This window comes from Lolium rigidum, chromosome 1, assembly GCF_022539505.1.
Source record: "Lolium rigidum isolate FL_2022 chromosome 1, APGP_CSIRO_Lrig_0.1, whole genome shotgun sequence".
NCBI classification, from domain to species: Eukaryota; Viridiplantae; Streptophyta; class Magnoliopsida; order Poales; family Poaceae; genus Lolium; species Lolium rigidum.
Genome location: NC_061508.1, coordinates 71,975,885 through 71,999,561, shown reverse-complemented (window position 1 = coordinate 71,999,561; position 23,677 = coordinate 71,975,885). Strand labels below are relative to the sequence as shown.

The window sequence follows — 23,677 nt, the reverse complement described above, 5'->3', positions numbered from 1 at the left end:
GTGGAGCATACATTGCTCTTCTGGCCCTACGCTAGGGAGGTCTGGCGTGCGGTGAAGGCTAAGTTCCCATGTCATCTTGCTAGGCGCGGCTTCACTTAGCTAAGGCCTGGGTTTTTGATCTCTTGGGAAGAGCTGATGATAAAGCTCTGGTCACAATGACGGTGACTATTTGGCACATCTGGGACGCTCGGAATGCGGTTCGTAATGATGAACAGTTGAAGCACCCTCGTAGCCTTGCTGAACAGATTAAGGCCTATATTGATATGATCATGTTGCACCTCTTCAAACAACCTACCAGCCAAAGACGTGAGACTTCTCCGTCAACACCAGTTTGGTCTTCGCCACCGGAAGGTACGGCTGTTGTTAATGTTGATGCACCTTTGTTCCTTGCTTCGTCTCGTATAGGGGTTGGCGTGGTGATCAGGAGCCACAAAGGTGATTTCCTGGCTGCACATAGTCAGGTTCATAATCAGATCATGACGCCAGATATAGCAGAAGCACACGCGGTGAGATGTGCAATCGCCCTTGCTCGAGATGAAGGATTGGACAAGATCATCCTTGTGTCCGATTGTTTGTCGGTTATTCAGCGGATCAATGCCCCTGGGACGGATCGGTCCCTGATTGGAGTGGTGATCGAGGACATAAAAACCCTAGCTCGCTTGTTCTCGTCGGTGACGTTTCGTCATGTTAGTCGTTTGTGTAATAATTCAACACATGTCCTAGCTCGTCGAGCTGAACTTCTTGGTAGTGTTTACTTTCGTGATTTTGCTCCGGATTGCATCCGTGAAAAACTTTGTATTGATGTTATTTGATCAATAAAGTGCTGAATTCTCTCCAAAAAAAACACAAAGTCGTTCAGGAGGTGCAATACTCCGTGCTTTACAAGCTACCAGGAGCTTTTAAAGAAGAGAACCGGAAAGCCGTCCGGCCCGGGAGCGGTGTCCGTTTTCATATTGCCGATAATAGCATCAAGCTCTGCTTCCGAGAAGGTTAGGGAGATGTGGTCCTTTTCATCCTCCGAACGCGGCCAGCCTCACCCTAAGTGGCTGGCGAGGCACCTCAATACTCAGTAGAAGGCGTAAATGTGTTCCTGGACCCGACCAGGAATAAGTTGTCAATCCTTGTTTAGACGCTTTTTAGTTCTTCTATGTTGGTTAACTTAGTTGAATAAACCAGGTCTTTGCGGTTCCTTTTACTCCATAGGTGAGGCGAGGCCTTTTTCGACTTTCTTGGTAACCCAAGACCTTCCGTGCACTGGAAGTTCTTTTCTGCTTTGCAAGTCCCAAATTCATCGGTAAAGTGAGAAGATTGTAAAATTTAGTCGCCATGTCACCAGAGTTTTAGGCCTTGGTAGGGATGAAAATGGAGCGGAAAGTTTCCGAATTTTCCGCGAAAAAACAGAAAATGATAATATGGAAATGGAAACGGAATTTTGCAAAACGGAAACAAAAATGGAACTTTTTTTTAGCGGAAAGGGAAACAAAAACGGAACATCGCTTTCAAGTGGAACGAGCGCGGAAATGGAATTTCCGTTTCCGTCCCATATGCATATGGGACGGAAACGGAAATTCCCACATGCCCATCTCATGCCGAACTTTAAAAGCGTCTCTTCCCAAAATTGACGACCATGTAATCCCTTCATGCATTCGAGGAGGGTTCCAAGGTTTGATCTTTCCTTATTCCATAGTAATTCGAGGACCATGCTAGAATTAGGGAACAACTTCATTGCCTTGTTTGAATGATTAAGGTTTCTTTTGCATGATTTAAGGGTTCTTTTGGTTCCGGCCAATATCTGCACCACTCTGTGTTCGCATCGTATTCGATCTGTATCTATTTCTGACAATATCTGCTTCTGTTTTTGTTTCCGGGGTTTCTATATTTGTTTTTGCTTCCGCAAAAGAATATAAAAACAAATGTGGCACCACTCAGTTCCATCTGTATCCGCTCCGTTTTCATCCATAGGCCTTGGGTCTCAAAATGGTTACATTGAAATGGTCTTAGCTAGCCACGAAGCTGGCTTACATTGAAATTTGTCCGCTTATATATGGCTCAACTGTAACGCACAAAATATCGGAGAGGAATCGTAACTATGAGTAATATATCCATCCATAACATATGCGTATTATCACATGAAAAGAACAAGTGATCTATTCATCCTGGGACCCGAGGAGATAGGTCTTATCAGGAATCTCCTGCCTCTCTTTAACTAAACCAGTGAGTAATTTAGTGTGGTCGAGACCCAAAGAAACAAATAAGAAAATGTGATTATAACCATTGGCCTTGTACTAATAACACATGCATGTTACTGGTCAACTGGAGCACGCACAATTTTTATGTTACTGCCTACAACTGGCCTTTTTTTACATTTAGTAGCATCCCATGCTAGCTTGGTGATCTAAAAATCATGAACAGACGGAATCAAATTAAGAATATTGAGACAAGATGCTTAAACCGTCCATCAAAATTTTGACTCAACCTTGGATTCACGGACCCGAGGTAAATAAGATATACAGTACAAATCATCAAGTAGCAGCAATAATCAATCCGTTTTATCATATACGAGCCATAATTTGAAGAGATATACGTAGTAACTAGATAGTATTATACAAGCCAGACTTTATATGGGTCAATCGTAGTTAGCTCATCCATGGAACTATAAAGCCTGAGCCCCGCAGAGCCCCTTACACGCACCGCGCTTGACTTTGAAGATCTAAAAGACAATAAATAAAGCACGTACTTCGTACGTAGATACACCCTTCAGTTATGTCGGCAATGGCAAAAACCAACGGCAACGGTGCGGTGCGTAGCATGATGCAGCAGCACGCGGACGGCCCTGCGGCTATGCTCGCCATCGGCACTGCCAACCCGACTGGCATGGTTCTGCCCCAGGACGAGTTCGTTGACGACATCTTCCGCTTGACCAACAGCGACCACCTTACTGAACTCAAACAAAAGCTAAAGAGAATCTGTGAGCATATGAATCCCCCCTCCATTCCTGTTTTTTTGGTTAATATTATTTGGTTATGCTAGTTTTTAGTCAAGTACTACAACGTTTGATTGCTGTGCATATGAGTTGCATGTACAGTTGAAACTCAGTTTTTTTTGTTCATTTACATATAGTGTTGCAACTGAGAATCCTTTGAGTTGCAAGTACGCATGCAACTAAAAAAGTGCTCTAAGGTGTAAAATTTGATTCGTTATTCATACTAATCATAAGTTATAACATAAGTTGCAACTGAAATTTAACGGCGTCGTCAGTCACGCACAAGATTGTACACTCTTTTATGTTAAACGATAAAAATTAATTATTCTCTCCTACTAGGTAAAATAAGTTTGGATGCTATTGCTAATTTTATAGAATTTGCTAGTTCTCAGCTAATTGAGAACTAATTTCGTGCTTAGTTAAGTGCTACACCATTTGATTTGCAGTGTGATTTGTGCTAGTCATGAGTTATGAGTTGTAACATGACTTGCAATTGAGATTTGATGACATCATTTGACTGAAACGAGAATAAAAAATAGTCACACCTAATTTTATAAGCTAGGTAGAGTAACTGGTATGTGGAATGGAATATAGTGTCGTCGGCTTGCAGTGAGATTTTTATCAAAAACTGAGGAGATCATTGGCCAAAAAACCGGCATCGACAAAAGGTACTTCCACCTGACTCCGGAATCAATTGTTGCCCACCCGGAGTTCTTCGACAGAGAACTGCCATCCCTCGACGCTCGCGTCGACATGGTTGCCACCGCTGTCCCAGAGCTCGCACACTCGGCCGCGATCAAGGCAATCGCCGAGTGGGGCCGCCCAGCTACCGACATCACCCACCTCGTCTTCAGCACCTACTCCGCCTGCCAGGCTCCGAGCGCCGACCTCCGGCTGGCCTCGCTCCTTGGTCTCCGTCCGACGGTCAGCCGCACCATCCTCAGCCTCCACGGCTGCTACGGCGGTGGCAGGGCGCTCAACCTGGCCAAGCAGCTCGCCGAAAACAACCGCGGCGCGCGCGTCCTCGTGGCCAGCTGCGAGACAACCCTGGTCTGCTTCGGCCGCGCCGACGGGAGCAACCTCGTCGGCCACGCCTTGTTCGGCGATGGCGCCGGCGTCGTCATCGTCGGCGCCGGCCCCTTCAGTGAAACCGAACGCCCGCTGTTCGAGATGGTCTCCGCCACACAAACCACGATTCCGAAGAGCGAGCATGTGCTCGGCATGCAGGTCTCGGGAGCCGGAGTAGACTTCCACCTTGGCATCCAGGTGCCGCTGCTGATCGCGCAGAACGTCGAGCAGTGCCTCGTAGACGCGTTCAGTAGCGGGGGCCATGCTCCGTGCTCCTGGAACGACCTCTTCTGGGCGGTGCACCCTGGTGGCCGCTCGATCCTGGATAACTTAGACACGGTGCTCAACCTGGAGCCGGGGAAGTTGGCGGCCAGCCGACATGTGCTCCGCGAGTACGGCAATATGAGCGGCGCAACCATCGTCTTCGTGCTTGATGAGCTGCGCCGCCGTAGGAAGGAGGGTCTGCTGCCGGAGTGGGGTGCGATGCTGGCTTTCGGACCAGGAATCACAATCGAGGCCATGGTGCTGCGCACACCCTCTCCCAACAAGAAATGGTAACACCACTATACTACTCATACGTTTGCGTGTGTGAACGTCTGTGAAAACGCACTTGTTCGTCATGTCAAACAAGCAATCCATGTCCAGCACCTCCAGCACCCCGGCCGTGAGTACTCAAATAACTATTACGTCCTTAACTACAAGCTGGGTAATAAAATCCATGGTGTATAATTGAATATATTGTACTAGTACGTGTACGCAACTCTATTGTTTTTCCAAGTGTTTGTGTGTTTGTGTGCGTGTGTGGAGTACTTACTCACGTGTGTGTGAGTATGTATGTGTGTGTGTGGTTTTTCCAAGTGTTATAAATAAGACTCGAGTATTTGATAAAGCTTCGTGCCTTGGATCCATTATTAGTCATGATTATTTATTTCAATACGTATTTAAATTTTAAATATTTCCGGTTGTGTGATATAATAAAACAAGAGACCAAGGCTCATGTCTAGAGTCGCGACGGAGAATCATGTCGAGAGTACCATAGATGAAAACTCAGTCTTCATAATGTACCCTTCCATCGAGAAATGAATTTCTACCATGCACGGAAATTCTTTATATATTGAACCCTTTCCATTAAAAAATGACTTTCTACCATGCACAGTACATCTTAATATATAATCACTATCGGAAAATCAGGCGTTGCCGTGTAGCCGGTTCTTTGCCATGCCCCAGTAAGCTATGTACACAGCAACAAGAAAGAATATGACAAAAGCGGAACAGAACACACAGCAACAACGCAGGCACGGCAAAAATAAAAAAACAAACCACACGGCAAAGAAAAGAACACACCAAAGAGGTAATTAAACAAGCAGCAAAGAAATGTACATGGCAAAGAGGCACGCCACTGGCCACAACTACTGAATCCATTACAACGGCACAACTTTGCGATGTGTCCTCTAACGGACACACGTCAAAGAATTAGGGTCGCGTCAACGCCCCATTTCCGCGTGCATCATTTCTTCCACCGAATATTTCCCGCATAGGGGGTGAGGGGGGAGGGGGGGGGATTCACGTTTTCTTTGTCGTGTACCAGGGAAAAGCACACAGCAAAGGGTTTCCTTTGGCGTGTAATTTTCCCTCGTACACAACAAAGGGGTTTCCCCCTAGTTTTCCGTCCAGTTTCTTTCCGCCAATTCCTTCCCACCATTTTTTCCCGCCATCATTTCTCCCTCGCACCACTATATAAAGCCATCGTGTCACTATCTATGTTTCTGAACGACTATTGAGTTGAATGTGTCTAGTTCATGTGTGTCTAGTTTTTGAAGTGTCTTTGCAAGTTTGTGTGTTTCTCAATGTCCATCGGTGTTTCTGAATTCTCTAAACAATTAATTGTTCATGTGTTTTTTTAATGTGTTTGGGGTGCCCAATAATTTTGTACACTAATGGCGAGGTGCCAATTTTGGTGAAACCTCATTTCATATGGACCCCGTATTGAGCACAATTAAATAAGAGAAAATCAGAAAAATGAGAAACCTTCACGAAAAGTCGTTATATGTGACCTAGAAGCGAGGAAAAATTCAGGCTTAGAATACTACTATTCCTCTAAAAAGGTCTTCATGAAATAAGCTATCACCTACTGTGTTATTTGCTTCTAGGGCAAAAGAGCTAGGTAATGACATGCGGACAAGTATTGTTTGTCGGAACAAGACCATATTGGAACATATGTGTGCCCTGGGACGCGAACCAATGACGTATAAAGTGAAGTGGCATTTCATGTGGGCCCGCCAGCTCTGGTGAAATGTCATTTCATGTGGGCACGTTTTAAGCACAATTAAATCAGAAAGAATCATAAAAATGGGTAACCTTTGCGTGGCATCATTATATGTGACCTAGAAGCAAGGAAACAAAATAGACTTGAAATACGACTATTCCTCTGAAAAAGTTCTTACGAAATGAGCTACCACTTGCAGAGTTATATGACTTATAGAGCAAGAGAGCTAGGTATTGACTTCATGACAACAGGACAAGCATAGTTCGTCGAAATGAGCCCATATTGAACACATGCGTGTGCCTTTGGATGGGAAGCAACGTTGTATAAAGTGTACACATAAGACATCAACGTTTAGCTATGGTGCCACGTTTTCTCCAGGAGTACATATAACTTCACCTACCTGTAGATGAGGCAGAGTGGATCAGACAGAAAAATCTGCAAGAACATTCTTTGTTACTTGGAATCAACTACCAATTCTTCCTCCAAGCCCCTACAAATGTCTAACGAAATGCATAACAAAAGCGAGTAGGCACTAGCAAATCAGCTGGAATTTAGATACAGTTCAGATATTGCAAATTTGATATAGTCTAAGCTGGTACACTCTAAGCTAATAAAAGATTTAATTGACGAACTCAAATCCACTCAAACGCCTGAAATATATATATGAAATTATACATTCACCGTATTCAAAATTCATACATAATAAGAATCACTAACGCAGATAAAATTAAGCTATCACTTTCATACCCAACAATCCAAAATTCGGATGGGAATCAAGGTCAATAAACGAGCGGCAACGACGGCCAGGAGGGCCGGGGGAATGCTCGCGACAGAGGCAGTGGCTACGTGGGCAGATGGCAACAACGACATGTGCTTTTGCTTGTGACAGATCTCCTCTAAGATCTTCTAGTACCAGCTTTGTGCCATCACAACGAGGACAATGACGACAAGCTTTGATTTGGGAGCACGAGCTAGGAATTTGGCAAGAAGAATTGGTAATCGACTAGGGAGGGCAAGCTAAACAATAGAGAATGAAAAGAAAACATGCAGTACATAATTAAGGAGACAACGAAATAGTCTAGTTGGCACACACGTTGACAACAGAATCTGTTTTTTTTTTTGTGAAACACAAATTTATCCAAAAAAAAAAGGCCCCTCTCAGCAACCCAACCGCAAAGTAAATAGCCCCACAAAATGGAACATCTTGATACTCCAAGAAACACCAACTGAAAGCTAGTACGGAGTACTTAATTAATTGAAGCGAGCTGCAAGCCAACTTCACCACTATATAGAGAGTGAATTTCGCCATGGATAGTCCAACAAGCAAGAACCTGGAGCAAACAAGACATTTCTGCATCTCAACCCACCAGAGTGACCTTCAGATACCTGCAGAGCAACCACGATCAGTGGTTTAAATACCTCCGTTGGAGCCAATACTGAACAACCTACCTTCTCAAATAATTTGAAATATTATTTAGTATGGTGGGTATGCGACTATGGTGACTAAAATAGAAGAAATTGGAGTGTACACAAACCATTGCAACATCTGCTATGAACCAATCAAACTATATTAGAGGCTAATGGCCAGAATGACCAATTAGATATGCGAAGTTAGACAGATAAACTGATACGTATTCACACTTTTTAAGAAAACCGGCTAAAATAGCACAATTGTCCATTAGAAGAAACAAATGCAAGCAAACAATATATATGAGCAGACGGTGTAATGAGGACAGGCTCTAAATTGCAAGCAAACACTATATATTGGGACAATCTAAATTGCAGCACAAGGTATTATAACAATCCCAAAATATACTACAGGAATTTATAACCAAATGGTAAGGTATGTAGCAACCAATATAAGTTAGACCAGAAAATATCCACGAAGCACAATACAGGGTAAGTATTTCATTTTGCTACTCCTTAGCATGACAATGTTGTCATCTAGCAAAAATCCTGACCATACAAATATGGAACAGGGAATTGATCTAGAGGGAGAAGCACTTTTACTATTCAAAGAAACTGGATGAGTTCACCACCAATGTCTGTTTGAAAAAGGATATGAAATCAAACAACCAATGACATTCTGATAATAATCCATGTAGATATGAGAAGGCATCAAGGAGATATTCAGATAACTCACAAGTATAATTTAGGAAAAACAACTCAGGTTAGAAATAGCTAGACAAAACCACAACTATTATCAAAATCAACTAATATCCCTGGAAACAGTATATGTACGACTGAATGGTTAAAGCATTAATGCCATAAAAACCAAAGAACATGAAGACTCCACGTATTAGCTAATAAAAGCAAAGAAGTTATATATAATAATTACTAAGCTCATTTCATACCATATCAAAGAAATTAAATATGAAAATACTAATAAATCCTAGCAACACAAGTGAGAAGTGACCATGACAATTCATATTTATATTATCTTCAAATAATCCTAGCCTCAAAAATATAAAATGAACTCCCTTTGTTAAAAAAACGCTAGTGCAAATGGACTCTCCACTCACAGCAGTGGCTCTCCTAATAGTGATAAAATGAACAATTGTTTCGTAAGACCAAGTTATTGCTATGGATGTGCAACTATTAGAACATCAGCAGAGCAAACAATATCAAATGACAGAAATATAGCAAGCTTTAAACTTTCAAATGTAATTGTTAAGGTATATATTTTTCGTTTTAGATTGTTCGATCTAGTGTTTCATAATGTTCTTTTCAAATTCCAACTGTTATGCATCTCATCTTGAGGGAAAAAAAACTGCACAACAGCAATGGACTAGCACCACCATATTAAGTTCATGCATATGTTTCAATTGTTGTACACAAAAACGCTAATGTTGGTGTACTACGTTGATATGACACTACCTAAGATGGTTAGCTTAGTGCCAGAGGATGTGAAGAACGTTCTGTCAACCAAACATTGAAAAATATCTTGCTTTTGTTAAACTCACATTCTAATGCTATTACCTGCAGTATAGACACTTTCGAATGGATAATATTCAGCTGTGATGTTGAACTCAGTTAGTCTATTGAACTGCAATGAATGGAGCTGGACCGCAAAGACACCCCTCGCTGTCATCAGGAACACCACACTGTTTTTCTCAGCAAAGCATAGTATCTCTATGTTATAGTGAAGCTTTGCATCCAGGAAAAGTAGCTTGTCCAGTTCAATAGCTGTCACCAACGCCCATGAAGCAATACCATCGCAACCGATATTCCTCTCCCATACTTGTGCAGTGAGTTCAGACAGGAAGAGGAAACCCAGTCCACCACCAGCTGCCCTTGTAATCGTGAAGGTTCCACAATCATAAAACGCAATGACAGGCACCCGTATCACAACTAGGCTCTGCTTCTCGAGATCAAATTCAAGTATTCTTGATTCCCAACCATTAAGCTGCCAGTAAAGGGAATCCCCAACCAGCACAGCGTGCTCTGGAGAAACGATGTGGCGAACTAGAGCCGGGAAACGCCTAGCGAATGGGTTGGTCTTCACTGCAACCGGCGTCGAGATGATGTCGCCCCATAAGCCGGTCTCCGACGAGTAAACACACGCGAGCGCTAGTGTCTTGCCTGCTGCCACGAACGCCACCCGGAAGTGGGCGTCTCCTTCTCCGGCGGCGCGAAGCACTGCCCCGTTGACCTCAAGGTCCGTTCCCGGATGGAACCCCGGGGGAACGGGTAGCCGGTGCTGGTCGCCGGTTACGGCGTCCCACACGAGGAACCGCTGCGGGGGATGGCCGGAGAAGAGCGCGAGGCCGTGGCGGCATCCGAGGGGCCGGGAGAAGTCGCCGCTGTCGAAGCGCAGCAGCCCGGACGGGACACGGTTGGGGGCCGACATGGTAGGCTCGAAGGATAGGCCGCTAGCCGTTCTGACGAAGCAACCGAGGAGAGGAGGGTGGCGGCGATGGTGGATGTGGAACCGGCGGACGAAGCGAGGGTCTGAGATGAGGAGGCGCCAGCGCTTGGAGACGAGAGACGCGCGCGGGAGGGAGGACGGATGCGGTGGGAGGCGGAGGAGGATCTCGGATAGCAGGTCGTCGTCGTCCAGCGGCGATGACGCCGACGGCGAGCACGGGCGGCGGCGGCGGCTGCTCATCAGGCGACGCCCGGGATATGGTGGGCTCTGTCGACTACAATGCGTACTCAAGTGGAAGTGAGAAACGAAGGGCCAAAACTGGGCTGGACACTAAAGCCCGCGATGGGTGCTACACTAATGGAAGCAACTGAGTCATTTGCGTCCAAACCAGCCCAACACAGCAAATGTAAGATGTGGCAGCTTGATTCATCTAAAAAAAAATTGTGGCAGCTTGATGGCATTACGTCAACAAGGGTGCAAGTTAGCTAAGATATACTCCCTCCATTAATCAATATAGATGTTTTATCTACCTTTAACCTAGACTAGATACACACTAAAAATAGAGTAGATACAAACTAAAATGGGTAAACCAAAGAAGATGCTTCAACATCTTACATTTCCAAATAGAGAGAGTACATGTTATTCTCCTTTCTCATTAACTAAACTGCCACATCAACATTTTTCCTATAATAATATTGTAGTAAGAGCCAAGCATCGAGAGCATGTGTGCTCGAGCGTCGAAACAAATTTTCCAAGAGCTACGTTAGCTATCCTAGAGAATTTGCAATGTTAGCAGTTGGACTCGGTGTTGTCACGCAAGTTGTAGACGGATGAGCCAATGTTGCCAAGTTGCATGACAAGGATTGGGATCAATGCTCAGTATCCCTCGATGGAGCCAAGGGGCGTGACACTGGAGAAGATAGGCGGCACCAATGTGATTTAGAGCCGGATGTGGGAAGAAGCAGACCAAAATGAGGGACATGAATACAGGATGCCCACTACCACTATACGTAGTCATTCAGCCTCCTTCGGTAGCGGCGAGGGGATGAACAATGGTGGAGAGACCTTCAGGAGAATGGTAGTAGCTCCTTTGAGGTCGCGTTGCCAAATGACCCTGGAGACTAGGATGTTTTTTCCCGAGATCGAGTATGATTGCCCTTTCCTTAAGAATTACAATGGACATAAAGCCTTTCACATATGAAAAGGACTAGTGGTTGGGGCGCCCCTTGGGGCGCCTCCTCGCCGGAGCTATGTGTCCCAATTCATGCGCATGAAAGTAAATTTACCGAGTCTGACACAAAACTCTCCATAGTTAAATGGCCCAAAACGGCACACCATGTTTACTGGACACCATTAACTTTACATTAAACTTTGCAATGAAGGCAATACCAAGAGTACACTTTGCATTTTACATTGGCGAAGATATACACCGAAAGAAAATCATCAAAAATGCTAAGTCTGAGGTATCTGACCAGTCTAATACAAATATAGAAAAATCGTATGGAAGCTCCACAGTACACATTCTTTTCTTTCCTTTGGAGGGTAAATTAGAAAGGGAATATGCAAGACTTTCACATTCTTTTCTTTCCTTTGGAGGGTAAATTAGAAAGGGAATTGTCAACACCCGGATTTTTAAGTCCAGATGCCTATTATGCCATTCATCGCAATCCCAGGAATATTGTTTTTGCGAGACATAATAGATTGATATCACAACACATCATTCATTACAACACATAAATTGTCTTACATAGAGGGATCACATGATCCAGTCTTAATACAACATAGTGGATCTAGAGATCCGATTACAAAACATATAGCGGAAGCGGAGTAACGGTCGCGGTCCATCTGTTCCACAGGCAACTGTTGATGTCAGGAGTGATCCTAGTTGTCGTAGACGTCCTGCTGTCCATCTTCCTCGTACTGTTGTTCTCCTTCATAGTCTGGCCATTTGAATAGCCAGGGACAAAGCCATGAGTACTTTAAAGTACTCGCAAACTAATACTAAAGTAAGCACTATCAACTATAGTAAGGGGGATGCTAAGCTCTAGGTTTATTTGCATAAAGCCAAGTTTATTTCATAAACATTTAGTAAAGATGCTTGAATCGCTAAACTAACTCAGGTGGGAACATTAGTGTCATTCCCACAACTCGTTGTGATTCCAGTCAAAGTCACCATTTCAAATTCAAATCACAAGTCACCCTTCATATGTCACATTTTTGAAAAGTTCTGATGACGGAACAGTATGGCCTTTCCAATCGTCCGTAACCGTGGACACGGCTATTCGAATAGTTCTACACTCTGCAGAGGTCGTACACTTGTGCCACAACATTTGCAATAATCCGTCAGGGTTAACTGGCCCTGATTTATAACACTCCGTGTGCGGACTACCAACCATAACCTTTCACTTACATACCCTAGTACAGGCACCTCTCCCCATGAGCTTGGCCTCCCAGTGAAGACATACAGTCAGCCTGGGAACTGCACAGGGCTGTTGGCGTCAGAAACCCACCGGCGGGCAGTGACTGGCCAACACCGTAGAGCCGGGAACAACTAGGGCTGCGGCTGGCCCCAGTCCCTCAGAGCGACGGCCCGCAAAGCCTCCTGGTCGCGCGCCGATGCAACCGCAGGGCGTGCCACCCGACCTATACCGGTCGGGAAGGTGTGGATGATGCCTCGCTTAGTTTCCTGCAGGGCACACACGTACACGTTAAATACGAGCCTCGATCGGCTCTCGAGTTATCCCGTGAATCGGCTCATGGAGCCGATCCACCCATGATTCGTCCAAGGTGGCCGAATATATGGTGGTCCTGCTTGATCAAGATAAAGCATATGAGATCCACGACGATCTGGGGTTTTCACCGCATAATCGGATCATCCTACTCACGATTGGGCCTCGCGCTCGCGCACGGTGACCGTAAGACAGCCCTAGACAAGGCCTAAAAACCAACACGAGGTTGATCCTCGGAACATCCTGTCTAGGGCCAGCAAACTACACCCTACACGCCGCTGGATCCTCCAACCCTTTGTAAGGCCTAACTATTGCGGATATTAAACTAATCCCCGATAAATCGTGGAGCAATCGCAACGGATCAGATCTACTAAATAACGATCAAGCGGGGTGCCGCCCCTGCACCCATGATGAGGTACAAGGACGGCTAGATGCGCAAGGGTTGCACTACGACAAGATATGATACTAGGAACAATACTAACCCTAACACATCTACGATAACTACGTTGCTCGCCATCAAAAAGGCTTCAGTACGAGCAACGCATGAACAACGTGGGCAGGCTCGTGCTGCCTAGATCGCAAGATGCGATCTAGGCAGCATGGTGCTTACCGGAGAAACCCTTGAGACGAAGGGGTTGGCGATGCGCCGAGATTGGTTTGTGTTGAACGTTGGTTGTTGTTTATTCCATAAACCCTAGATACATATTTATAGTCCAAGGGACTTTCTAATTGAGGCGTGCACCTAACCGTGCACGGGTCAAACTCTAACCTCCACACGACACGTATCCTAATGTGTTACAGATACACGGGCCATTTAGCCCAAACTTGGTACACAAAGCCGATTCACAATATTTCTCCCATGCATATATCTTCAAGTCCATCTTGATCGCGGCCCACCTCTGACTTGGTCAAATTCCGGTGATAACACATGCCCCCCTGGTTTTGATAATGATAATTGCAAAACCATATGCATCCTTCGAAGGGTCACGCCGCGGAAGAGCCGTCGCAGTTTTCTTCATGATGACGCCTTGCCTCCTCGTCTTCCCTGCATGACTTGGCGATTCTGGCACTACGTCCTCGGGAACTGCCTAGGTATTAAACCACGTACTCTCCCTTTATTTAGCCACTTCCTGTGGCTTCATCGTCGGCACACCGAAAAAACCCTCCTCCACCGCCATGTCCTCCTCTTCATCTTCTTCCTCATCAGGTCTTTCTACCCAATCCTCCACCTCCCGCGAGCCAACGCCTGAATGGGGTCCACAGGAGGCCCATGCGGCCGACATCCGCCGCGCCATAGCCGACGGGGACGAGCCGACTCACGACTCCTTCGTTTGGTCCGAAGATGACCAATCTTTAACGGACGGGGAGAGCGACCTTCGCTTTCTTGCCGTCGGGCAGTCGGAGGAGGAAAGCGACGATGACGGCTTCTCCTGGGACGGCTACTCCTCCACTGAGGGGGTGAAGGAGGAGGAGGAGGATACCACCTCCTCCGACGAACCGCCGGCCAAACGTCTCTGCCCCTGGGCGGGCAACATCTGCGACTTCGACAGCGACTATGGCGACGCTAGCGAAGAAGATGAGGACAATGGAGGTCCCGCCGGTGATTTCTCCAGCAGTGAGGATGAGCCGGCCGGGAGCAGCGCTGATGATGGCGAGGATGAAGACAGCAGCGGCCCTTAGATAGGATAGAGCTAGGAGCAGTAGATGGGACAACATCCCTCCTAGCAACTCCCTTTGAGAGCAATCGGCTCTTTTTGTAAGAAATCTCTGCTTATCAATGAAGAAGCTCCCTTTAACTTGATTTTGCCGATTTCTTTTAATACTGAGCCCGCCGATTGTCAATCCGGTAGATGCTTAACGAGCCGATGGCAAAGCATCAGCTTTCAAATGGATTGCAAAACAGATCGATCTAATTGCCTTCTCAGATGTCAACTTGCAGTCCATGGAATTCAGACCCGACTTCCAATCGAACAGGTCCGACGCGCAGCTTTGAGACCCCAAGGCCTTTAGACTTTTAACATCATCCGAATATGATGTTCGTCCTGATAACAAAACTCCTGGGTTAATGCTCCCAGGAAAGCCTGACGGCCTTGACGTTGAAGCATGACACCTCTGCTCGCATTCCAGTGCCGCAACAAACTGGTCTAAGGCCTAACCACTGATGATGGCCCCTCCTTCAAACTCCTCCCATCAACCCTGGTGGTTTTACTCTGCAAGAGCTCTCTCGTTCAGCATGCAGAGACAGCCAATTTCAACACCATTGGCTCGCTGCCCCCCGAGCCTCGATCAAGGCGAGAGTGAAGTTGCACCAGCTGCATGGGGCCACTATCAACCCCTCCACTGTGGTGCGGCGCCAGCCGATTCTGACCGAATCGGTTGTTAACAACAGAGAACTTCCCAGGTGAGCTGCTCCCCAAGTCTCTTTGGTCGATGAGGCAACCTTTGGTGAAAATGAAGTTCGGTCCAACTGGATGACCGCCGGTTGTTCTCGTGATCCTAGCCTGATCTGCACATCCATGCTGCTCTTGAAGAGAGGATCCGGGCCCTTAAATTACTCCATTGAGGAGTTCTTCCATTAAAATCCCCCTTCGTGCTTCATTGATCCTCTGATCGTAACAGTTATTCCTCTGGAGTCGATGGCCGCGCATCGGCTACTTCTCAATTCTAAAGTCGATGCCCTTGCATCGGCTGTAAAATGTTTAAAAATTTTAGGCCGATTTGTGTATCGGCCCCCATACTTAGTATTACCCATCTAGGTGCCCCCCGAGCCGATTCTCGTCAAGAGAATTGATGGTATCGGCTCGTCGAGCGAGTCCTCGTTGGGTCAAACATTGATCCCAGGCAGAATGGATGGTGAGGATAATTTTGGCCGATCGCTGGAATCGGCCTCCACGTTGCTTGCTCGGTGAAGGTCTTGTAATATTCCTCCACAGTTTCGGAGGGCCGATCGCAAGGATCAGCCTTGCCACGTTGCTTATTGACGTAGTTTTGCTACTCGCCCAGGCCGGTAGACAAAACCAGCCCAATCTCTGACTTTATCACGTTGGTGCGTTTGTTGTCGTCCACCTCGAGTGCATCGTGTAATCGTGGAGCCCTACACTTCGCCGGACGAACTAGCACCACGTTTGTGCCAGCCGATGTTTCATCATCGGCTTTCCTTTGCTTGGGGCGCCACTCTTTTCTTTGCGGCAGTCCCTCTTCATCCAGGGTCCTCTGGACTTTCGCAGCCAAATCAGGTCGTGCCTTCCTCAGCGTATGCAAGTATAACCTTTCGGCTTCCTCCGGACCGCGCAATCGCCGAACCCCGCGCTTTTGTGAATGGCCGAGACCATCGTGGCACCACCTTGGACGGTGGTACTGTCTTCTTCGTCTTCCCCTCGTCTTCCGAATCCTCGAGATCTTCCAACCGAGGGATCTCAAGCACGTATGTTTTGTGGTGGGAGAGGCCCTAGGCGCTCGAATACAGACACGTTGGCTGCCTCCTTCTTTTTCTGGTTGCATTCTGGGCAGTTGCCGATTGTTGGCAATCGGCTCATTCCTGAATCCCAGCAGTGTCTGAAGAAGGGGCAGTCCCAGTGCCTGGCGTTGTCATCTTGCTCCCTTGGCTTTTCCGTGGCACGGCGCTCGTGCTCCTCCTCATTGTGATCGTGCCGACGATATCTTCTGGCTCCTCTAGTCAGACGATCTCTCTCATCATCGTTGCCGTGTCGCCGGCGTTGGTCGTACTGACTCACATACTTGTTGAGGAGGTGATCAGAGAGGGGTCGTTGATATCTTATGTTCTTCACTTCCCCTCCGTGACGTAGCGCTTGCCATCTTGACGGAGCCGATCGCATGGAGCGGCCCCCTCCGTGTCCTTGCTCCGAGAGCAGCTGCTCTCATCTCCATCTTTGCCGCAGTGGTTCCCGGGTCCTACCATGTTGATGCTGAACGAGGGACCCGTCCGGCAACCCTCGTGGAAGGTGACTTCCACCATGTTAACGGCGGGGAAGGGTTGGGTGTCGACCTTCATAGCGTATCGGTTGAAAATTAGACGCCCCTTCTCTATCGCCGCTTGGATGTGCCGACGCCACACCCTGCGGTCGTTGGTGGCATGGGAGAGCGAGTTGTGCCATTTGCGGTATGGCTTTCCGTTCAGCTCTTGCGCCGTGGGGAACTTGAGACCTTCGGGGATCGTCAACTCGTTTCTCCTTGAGCAGGAGGTCGAAGATTTGCTCCGTCTTGGTCACGTCAAAATCAAATCCCCCGGGCGGCCCCGGTGGCTTTACCCATTTGCGGGACACGGGGTTCCTCCCCGAGTCCACTCAGCCCATCGCTATTTCCTGGTCTCCCATAGCGCCTTCATCTTCGCCTGCGTCAACCATGGTAACCACGCGCTTGAATTTGTCCTGGTAGACATCCGGGTGGCGCCTGTTCATACGCCGACGCCTTCGCACCATGTGTGCTAATGAAGGGTAGTCCGCTTGGGCGGCCACGTCCTTGATCGATGATGACAGACCCACCACCGCCAACTCGACTGCTTCTTTTTCGCTTACGTGAACCGAATAGCATCGGTTCCTGACGGTCCTGAAGCGCTGGATGTATTCCGACACTGTTTCCCCGCGCTTCTGTCGTACTTGTGCTAAATCGGCAATGCCAGCCTCGGAAGCCTCTGAGTGATATTGCTCATGGAACCGTTCTTCCAACTGCTTCCAAGTCTGGACTGAGTTCGGTGGCAGTGATGTGTACCAACCGAAAGCCGATCCTGTGAGGGACTGTGAGAAGTACCTCACACGCAGCTCGTCTGACGCTGAGATCATGCCCAGCTGTGCCAAATATCGGCTCACATGCTCGATGGAGCTGGAACCATCTGATCCGCTGAACTTTGTGAAGTCCGGGAGCCGATACTTGGGTGGTAGCGGGATCAATTCGTACTCGTTGGGGTACGGCTTAGTATAGCCGACCGTCTTCCTTTTCGGCATCATGCCGAACTGATCTTTTAGAATTGTACAAATCTGATCCGCGGTGATGGCTGTAGGTGCCGAACCTTGAAGATTCGCCGGAGTGGCGTACTTAACCAGCCATGCTTGTTTTTCCGGTTCTGAGCCAACTGCAGGAGCTGGGCTCTGGAGTTTTGTCGGGGTGGCGTATTTAGCTAGCCACGTCTGCTTCTCGAGCTCTGTTTCTGACGTTCCTCCTGTTGTTCCAGAAGTCCCCGCTGTTGCAACCTGGTTCGAGGGTGCCCAGGTGCTGCAGTCTGGCACGTATGCGCATGCGTATCCGTGCGGGATCTCCTTGGGCGCCTCAGCCAAGAACTGGTAGTCACTAGGGTCACCACCGATCTTGTAGACGACGAATGCCGGTGTAGCCGGCACTTCAGCTGGTGCTGCCAACGCATGTGGCAGCGGCGGACGGACCGGAGTGGCAACTCTCCTTGATGCGTCCCGAGAGCTAGTCCCGACGGAGAGTACCGATGGCTCATGATTTCCGGATCACGCGAAGAGCGACGCGCTCCAACGTGTTCACCGGGCTCTCGAGTGGCGGTGCAGCGAATGAGCCACCATGAAGTTGACCTCCCGACGCAGCGACCTGGTGCGTTCTTCCGACGGGGTGGATAGATCCACTCCATCAAGTGCGCCTTCGAGTGAGAACCCCTTCCATCCGATGCCATGGGAGCGGGTCCCGTGGAAAGAGCCGATGAGGTCGGCTTCGAGGACGGCTTTGACCTCGTCATACTTCTTCTTGAGCTCGCCAGTGAGGTCCTCGTAGGTGACCGGAGTCTCTTCCGCCATCTCGGATGTAGATGGCGATGTGGTGGATGTCGTGGATGTTGAAGATGGTCCCACCGGGCGTGCCAGAATGTGTTGGCGTCAGAAACCCACCGGCGGGCGATGGATCGGCCAACACCGTAGAGCCGGGAACAACTAGGGCTGCGGCTGGCCCCGGTCCCTCGGAGCGACGGCCCGCAAAGCCTCCCGGTCGCGCGCCGATGCAAACTTCAAGGGCGTGCCACCCGACCTATACCCGGTCGGGAAGGTGTGGATGATGCCTCGCTTAGTTTCCTGCAGGGCACACACGTACACGTTAAATACGAGCCTCGATCGGCTCTCGGGTTATCCCGTGAATCGGCTCATGGAGCCGATCCACCCATGATTCGTCCAAGGTGGCCGAATATATGGTGGTCCCGCTTGATCAAGATAAAGCATATGAGATCCACGACGATCCGGGGTTTTCACCGCATAATCGGATCATCCTACTCACGATTGGGCCTCGCGCTCGCGCACGGTGACCGTAAGCCAGCCCTAGACAAGGCCTAAAACCAACACGAGGTTGATCCTCGGAACATCCTGTCTAGGGCCAGCAAACTACACCCTACACGCCGCTGGATCCTCCAACCCTTTGTAAGGCCTAACTATTGCAGATATTAAACTAATCCCTGATAAATCAGGGAGCAATCGCAACGGATCAGATCTACTAAATAACGATCAAGCGGGGTGCCGCCCCTGCACCCATGATGAGGTACAAGGACGGCTAGATGCGCAAGGGTTGCACTACGACAGCATATGATACTAGGAACAATGCTAACCCTAACACATCTACGATAACTACGTTGCTCGCCATCAAAAAGGCTTCGATACGAGCAACGCATGAACAACGTGGGCAGGCTCGTGCTGCCTAGATCGCAAGATGCGATCTAGGCAGACATGGTGCTTACCGGAGAAACCCTTGAGACGAAGGGGTTGGCGATGCGCCGAGATTGGTTTGTGTTGAACGTTGGTTGTTGTTTATTCCATAAACCCTAGATACATATTTATAGTCCAAGGGACTTTCTAATTGAGGCGTGCACCTAACCGTGCACGGGTCAAACTCTAACCTCCACACGACACGTATCCTAATGTGTTACAGATACACGGGCCATTTAGCCCAAACTTGGTACACAAAGCCGATTCACAATATTTCTCCCATGCATATATCTTCAAGTCCATCTTGATCGCGGCCCACCTCTGACTTGGTCAAATTCCGGTGATAACAAGGGCTTGGGCCGGACAGTTCACCTCATTTCACGTCATATCACATCATTTCATATTTCTTTGGAGGCAGCCCTTGGCATAACCCCGATGACGCTTGTTTAGAGGGAACCCATACTAAGATACATAAACTTCTAGTTAAGCCCTACCCATATCAGGTATTGTGGGGGTACTTGTAATATTGGAATGGTATCGCATCCGAACCCAACCATCAGTTTTTGTAAAATTCACCATGTCATTCACCAGTCATATTCACCTTCAAAATCTTTCAATAGAATGACTCATCATTCCAAGGTTTTCAAAGTCATTTCATTTCCTAAGTTCCCATCTAGAGTAACCACTTTTATTTATTTAGCACTAGCAACTAGTCATGAGGGGTGCTAACTTAGCTTGATTGCCATAGAATAACTTGGATGACCTTGTTCTATTCTAGACCAAGTGAATCATGAATCAAAAAGTACTTTAATTAAATAAAGTAATAAAACTTGAAAGTAAAACTTGTAATAAAACTGGGATAGGCTTAGTAAACATGAAAGAAAGAAATGGGGTGCCTTGCCCTTGGAGAGCTTTGCACTTTGCAGGGGTATTAGTTTGCAAGAGTATGGCTTGCATTGGTGTTAGCTTGCATTAATAATAGCTTGCCTTGGTTGGAGTAGTGATCAAAGTTCTCTTCTTCTTCAAAGTAGACCTCCTCCTCCTCGGTGTACTCCTCGGTACTAGCGTCTAAATACGAGTACAATACACACAATTATCACACAAAGCCTAAGTGCTAGACTAAGCACACACATAAAGCACTGCTACTAAGCTATCAATCAACATGCTTATTAGGGAATTGATTTAATTTTATTCTTAGGAAAAATAATTTCCTCTCATTATAAATATTAATTAGAGTATTTATTTCCCGAGAGAAAATAATTTCCTCTCATTAAATATTATTAAGATTTAATTTCCTTCATGAATAAGATGTGACCTAGGTTGACTAAAGTCAACCTCTTCACAAGTATCAATTGGGAAATGATTTAAATGAGGTACACCACCTCATGCCTTTTTAATACTCATGATTAATGATTTAATATCATCAACTAATTTAATATGAGTTTAAAATTGACCATAGTCTATACCTCATATTAACTTAGTTGAGACAAGATTTAAATGAGACCAAAACATCTCATAAGATTTAATAAGTAGCCTTGAATAATTTAAATACTACTATGAAAATGATTGAATGTTTTTAAATAAGAACCTATGGATTATTAATACATGTGTTATCAATTCTCATTGAATCTCTTGGAATAAGCATTTAAATGAGAGGCTACACCTCATATAGTTTAATACCACATACTCATGATTTAAATGAGGTGTAGCACCTCATACCATTTAATTCTAACATGGTAAGGATCTAATATTATCAACAATTCATATGAGACCTAAATGACCAGAGTCTCTAGCTTATTTTGAATTGTTCATGACAAGATTTAAATGAGAGAAATATTCCCATAAGATTTATTAATAGTTTTGGACAATATTTTTGGACTAGACATAGCCATAAAGTCCTTTAATTGAACTAGGCCATGATCATTCAAGGTAAGCATGGCATATTTTTGCAGAAACAATTAGTGTAAGTGCAATGTGAATTATAGGAGTTGGAATCAACTCAAAAGCATTTTTGGTTGATTTTTAAGAATTAATCTAAGGCAGAAAAGTCCCTGCCTTGTTATTTTTGTCACATTATTTCTATCAATAATCTAGGGTTGAGACCAGTGAGGTTGTTTAGATATTTTCCTCAGCTTTCCAAATATATAAAATTTATTAAATTTGGCCAAGTAGATTTGATTCTATTTAAATTGGAAAAGGTATGCAGTAAGCAATTTGATCAATTCGAAATATTCAATTTCAAATGCCTGGGCTCGCGCGGGAAGGCAAATGGGCCAGGGAGAGGGGGAACGAGTTGGGCCGGCCCAGCTTTGCTCTGGCGCTCAGCGGGCCGCCTGACAGGTGAGGGGCCACCCGTCAGTGGTTGGTTTCCTTACCGAAGCGGTGCGCAGCGTCGGCCGTTGGATTAGGGGTAGATCGGGCGGCTGGCAGTCGTCGTCGTCGACGGGGGGAAGACCTCGCTGCAGCGGCGGGGGTAGGGGGTCGGCGGCGATCCTAGGCTCCGGCGAGCGGCGGCGTTGACGCGAGGTGACGTTATCGAGGACGGCGGTCCTCCTGGTAGCAGTGGCGTCTCCGGGGATGGCTTCTAGCTCCGGCGAGCTTCTGCGGCGGTGCTGCGGAACTCCGGCGTGCAATTGGGCAGCTACGGCCTAAATTGAGTGGCGGCGCTGCTCGAGGAGGGGTTGTGAGGTGAGGGAGGTCGATTGGTGTGAGGATTGAGGGCCGGGGTGGTCTCTATTTATAGGGTCGAGAGGGTCCGAGGCGGAGCGGGGCAGGTCGACGATGACGACGGCGAGGGAGGTCACGCTGAGCCAGAGGAGTTGTTGCGCACTGTGGGCGACGTCGAGGCGGTGTCGATGAGCGTCGTGGCGAGGACAGGGAGGGTCAGGAGCAGGCTGGCGACGTCATGCGCTGGCGCTGTACCGGCGGACGTCGTCGACGAGGGCGTCGTCTACTGTGCGTCCGCGGCCAACTGGGCATGTCCACGGTGTCGCTGATGTTGAGTAGATCGTGCAGGTGCAAAGAGAGAGGGAGAGATGGTCTGAGGCGTCGAGGCACTGTCGTGCTCTGTCGTGTCCAGAGCGTCGCCGTGCACGCTCTGGCACGACCTGGCCGTGGTGACCACGTCACGTTCCAGGGGCTGCGAGGCTGCTACTGGCCAGGGCTCGCGCCAGCAGGTACAGGGTGATGAGGTGAGCTTGTTTGGCAAAGTGAGAGGGACCAGAGATGAGTGTAGGTGACGATGGCATGATGAGTGGTATGCCATGCCACGGCATGGTTGACTTGAGGTGATTTCATGCACCCATTTCATGTCTCTGGTGCTTGGCATGTTGCAAGGGGTACAGGAGGGTACCAGTGCTGAGCTAGGATGGATGGTTAAGGCAAGGATACAATGGATTTTTGCATGTATGGAGTTGGTAGAATGGTGCACATAACCTGTTCGACACAATGGCCGCAAGAACAATATTTTGGAATTTTTCAGTGATTTTTGGTGGAGTGTAATCCTATAATATTTGCAGTAGATTGGTGGTGGTTTGGGTTAATTTGGCCAAGATTTGCAAAATCACAAAATGCATGTGATCTTACATATGCAACAAAGTCTCAATTTTGGTTCACTACCATTTGAAAAAGAGAGGGAATTTGGGGTGGTGTCTTTGGGCAAAGTTATTCACCTTGATGTTGTCTTGGATGAGGTGCAAAGTTTGAGCAAAGTCTAGAAGAGAAATATCAAGAAAACAGGGCTCAAAGTAGGTACCAGAATAAGAAAAGCCAAAATGACCATATTGCATGTCACTTGGAATTTGAATTTGGTTTTGGTTTGATTTGAGTTTCTTCACTTCCAAAAGTGTTTACATGTGTTTAGTAACCATTTACCTCCAATGGTGCAAGCCCTAATGGTCTAAGTTCAAGATTTGGAAAAATGGCCATACCCACATATGTGTATTGGAAAATCCTCTTATTTTCTATTTGATTTGTTTTTTCTTGATCTCCTTGATGTGGTTGAGGTTTAATATGATATAAGAAAACAATCCAAGCAATGGAAACAAGTTTGATGGTCTTTGGCTCAAATTTGTATTTTTGGCCATGTGCACATATGTGCAT

The 23,677-nt window shown here is 47.1% G+C and overlaps 1 protein-coding gene across 1 annotated transcript; it reads left to right on the top strand.

The window, feature by feature from the left end:
* Positions 1 to 2,772: 2,772 nt before the first annotated feature.
* Positions 2,773 to 5,467, top strand: LOC124647106 (bisdemethoxycurcumin synthase-like). Its single transcript, XM_047187094.1, has 3 exons — positions 2,773 to 2,968; positions 3,627 to 4,578; positions 5,443 to 5,467. Exons 1-3 carry the CDS (start codon positions 2,773 to 2,775, stop codon positions 5,465 to 5,467), a joined length of 1,173 nt encoding a protein of 390 aa, XP_047043050.1.
* The last annotated feature ends 18,210 nt before the right edge of the window (positions 5,468 to 23,677 follow it).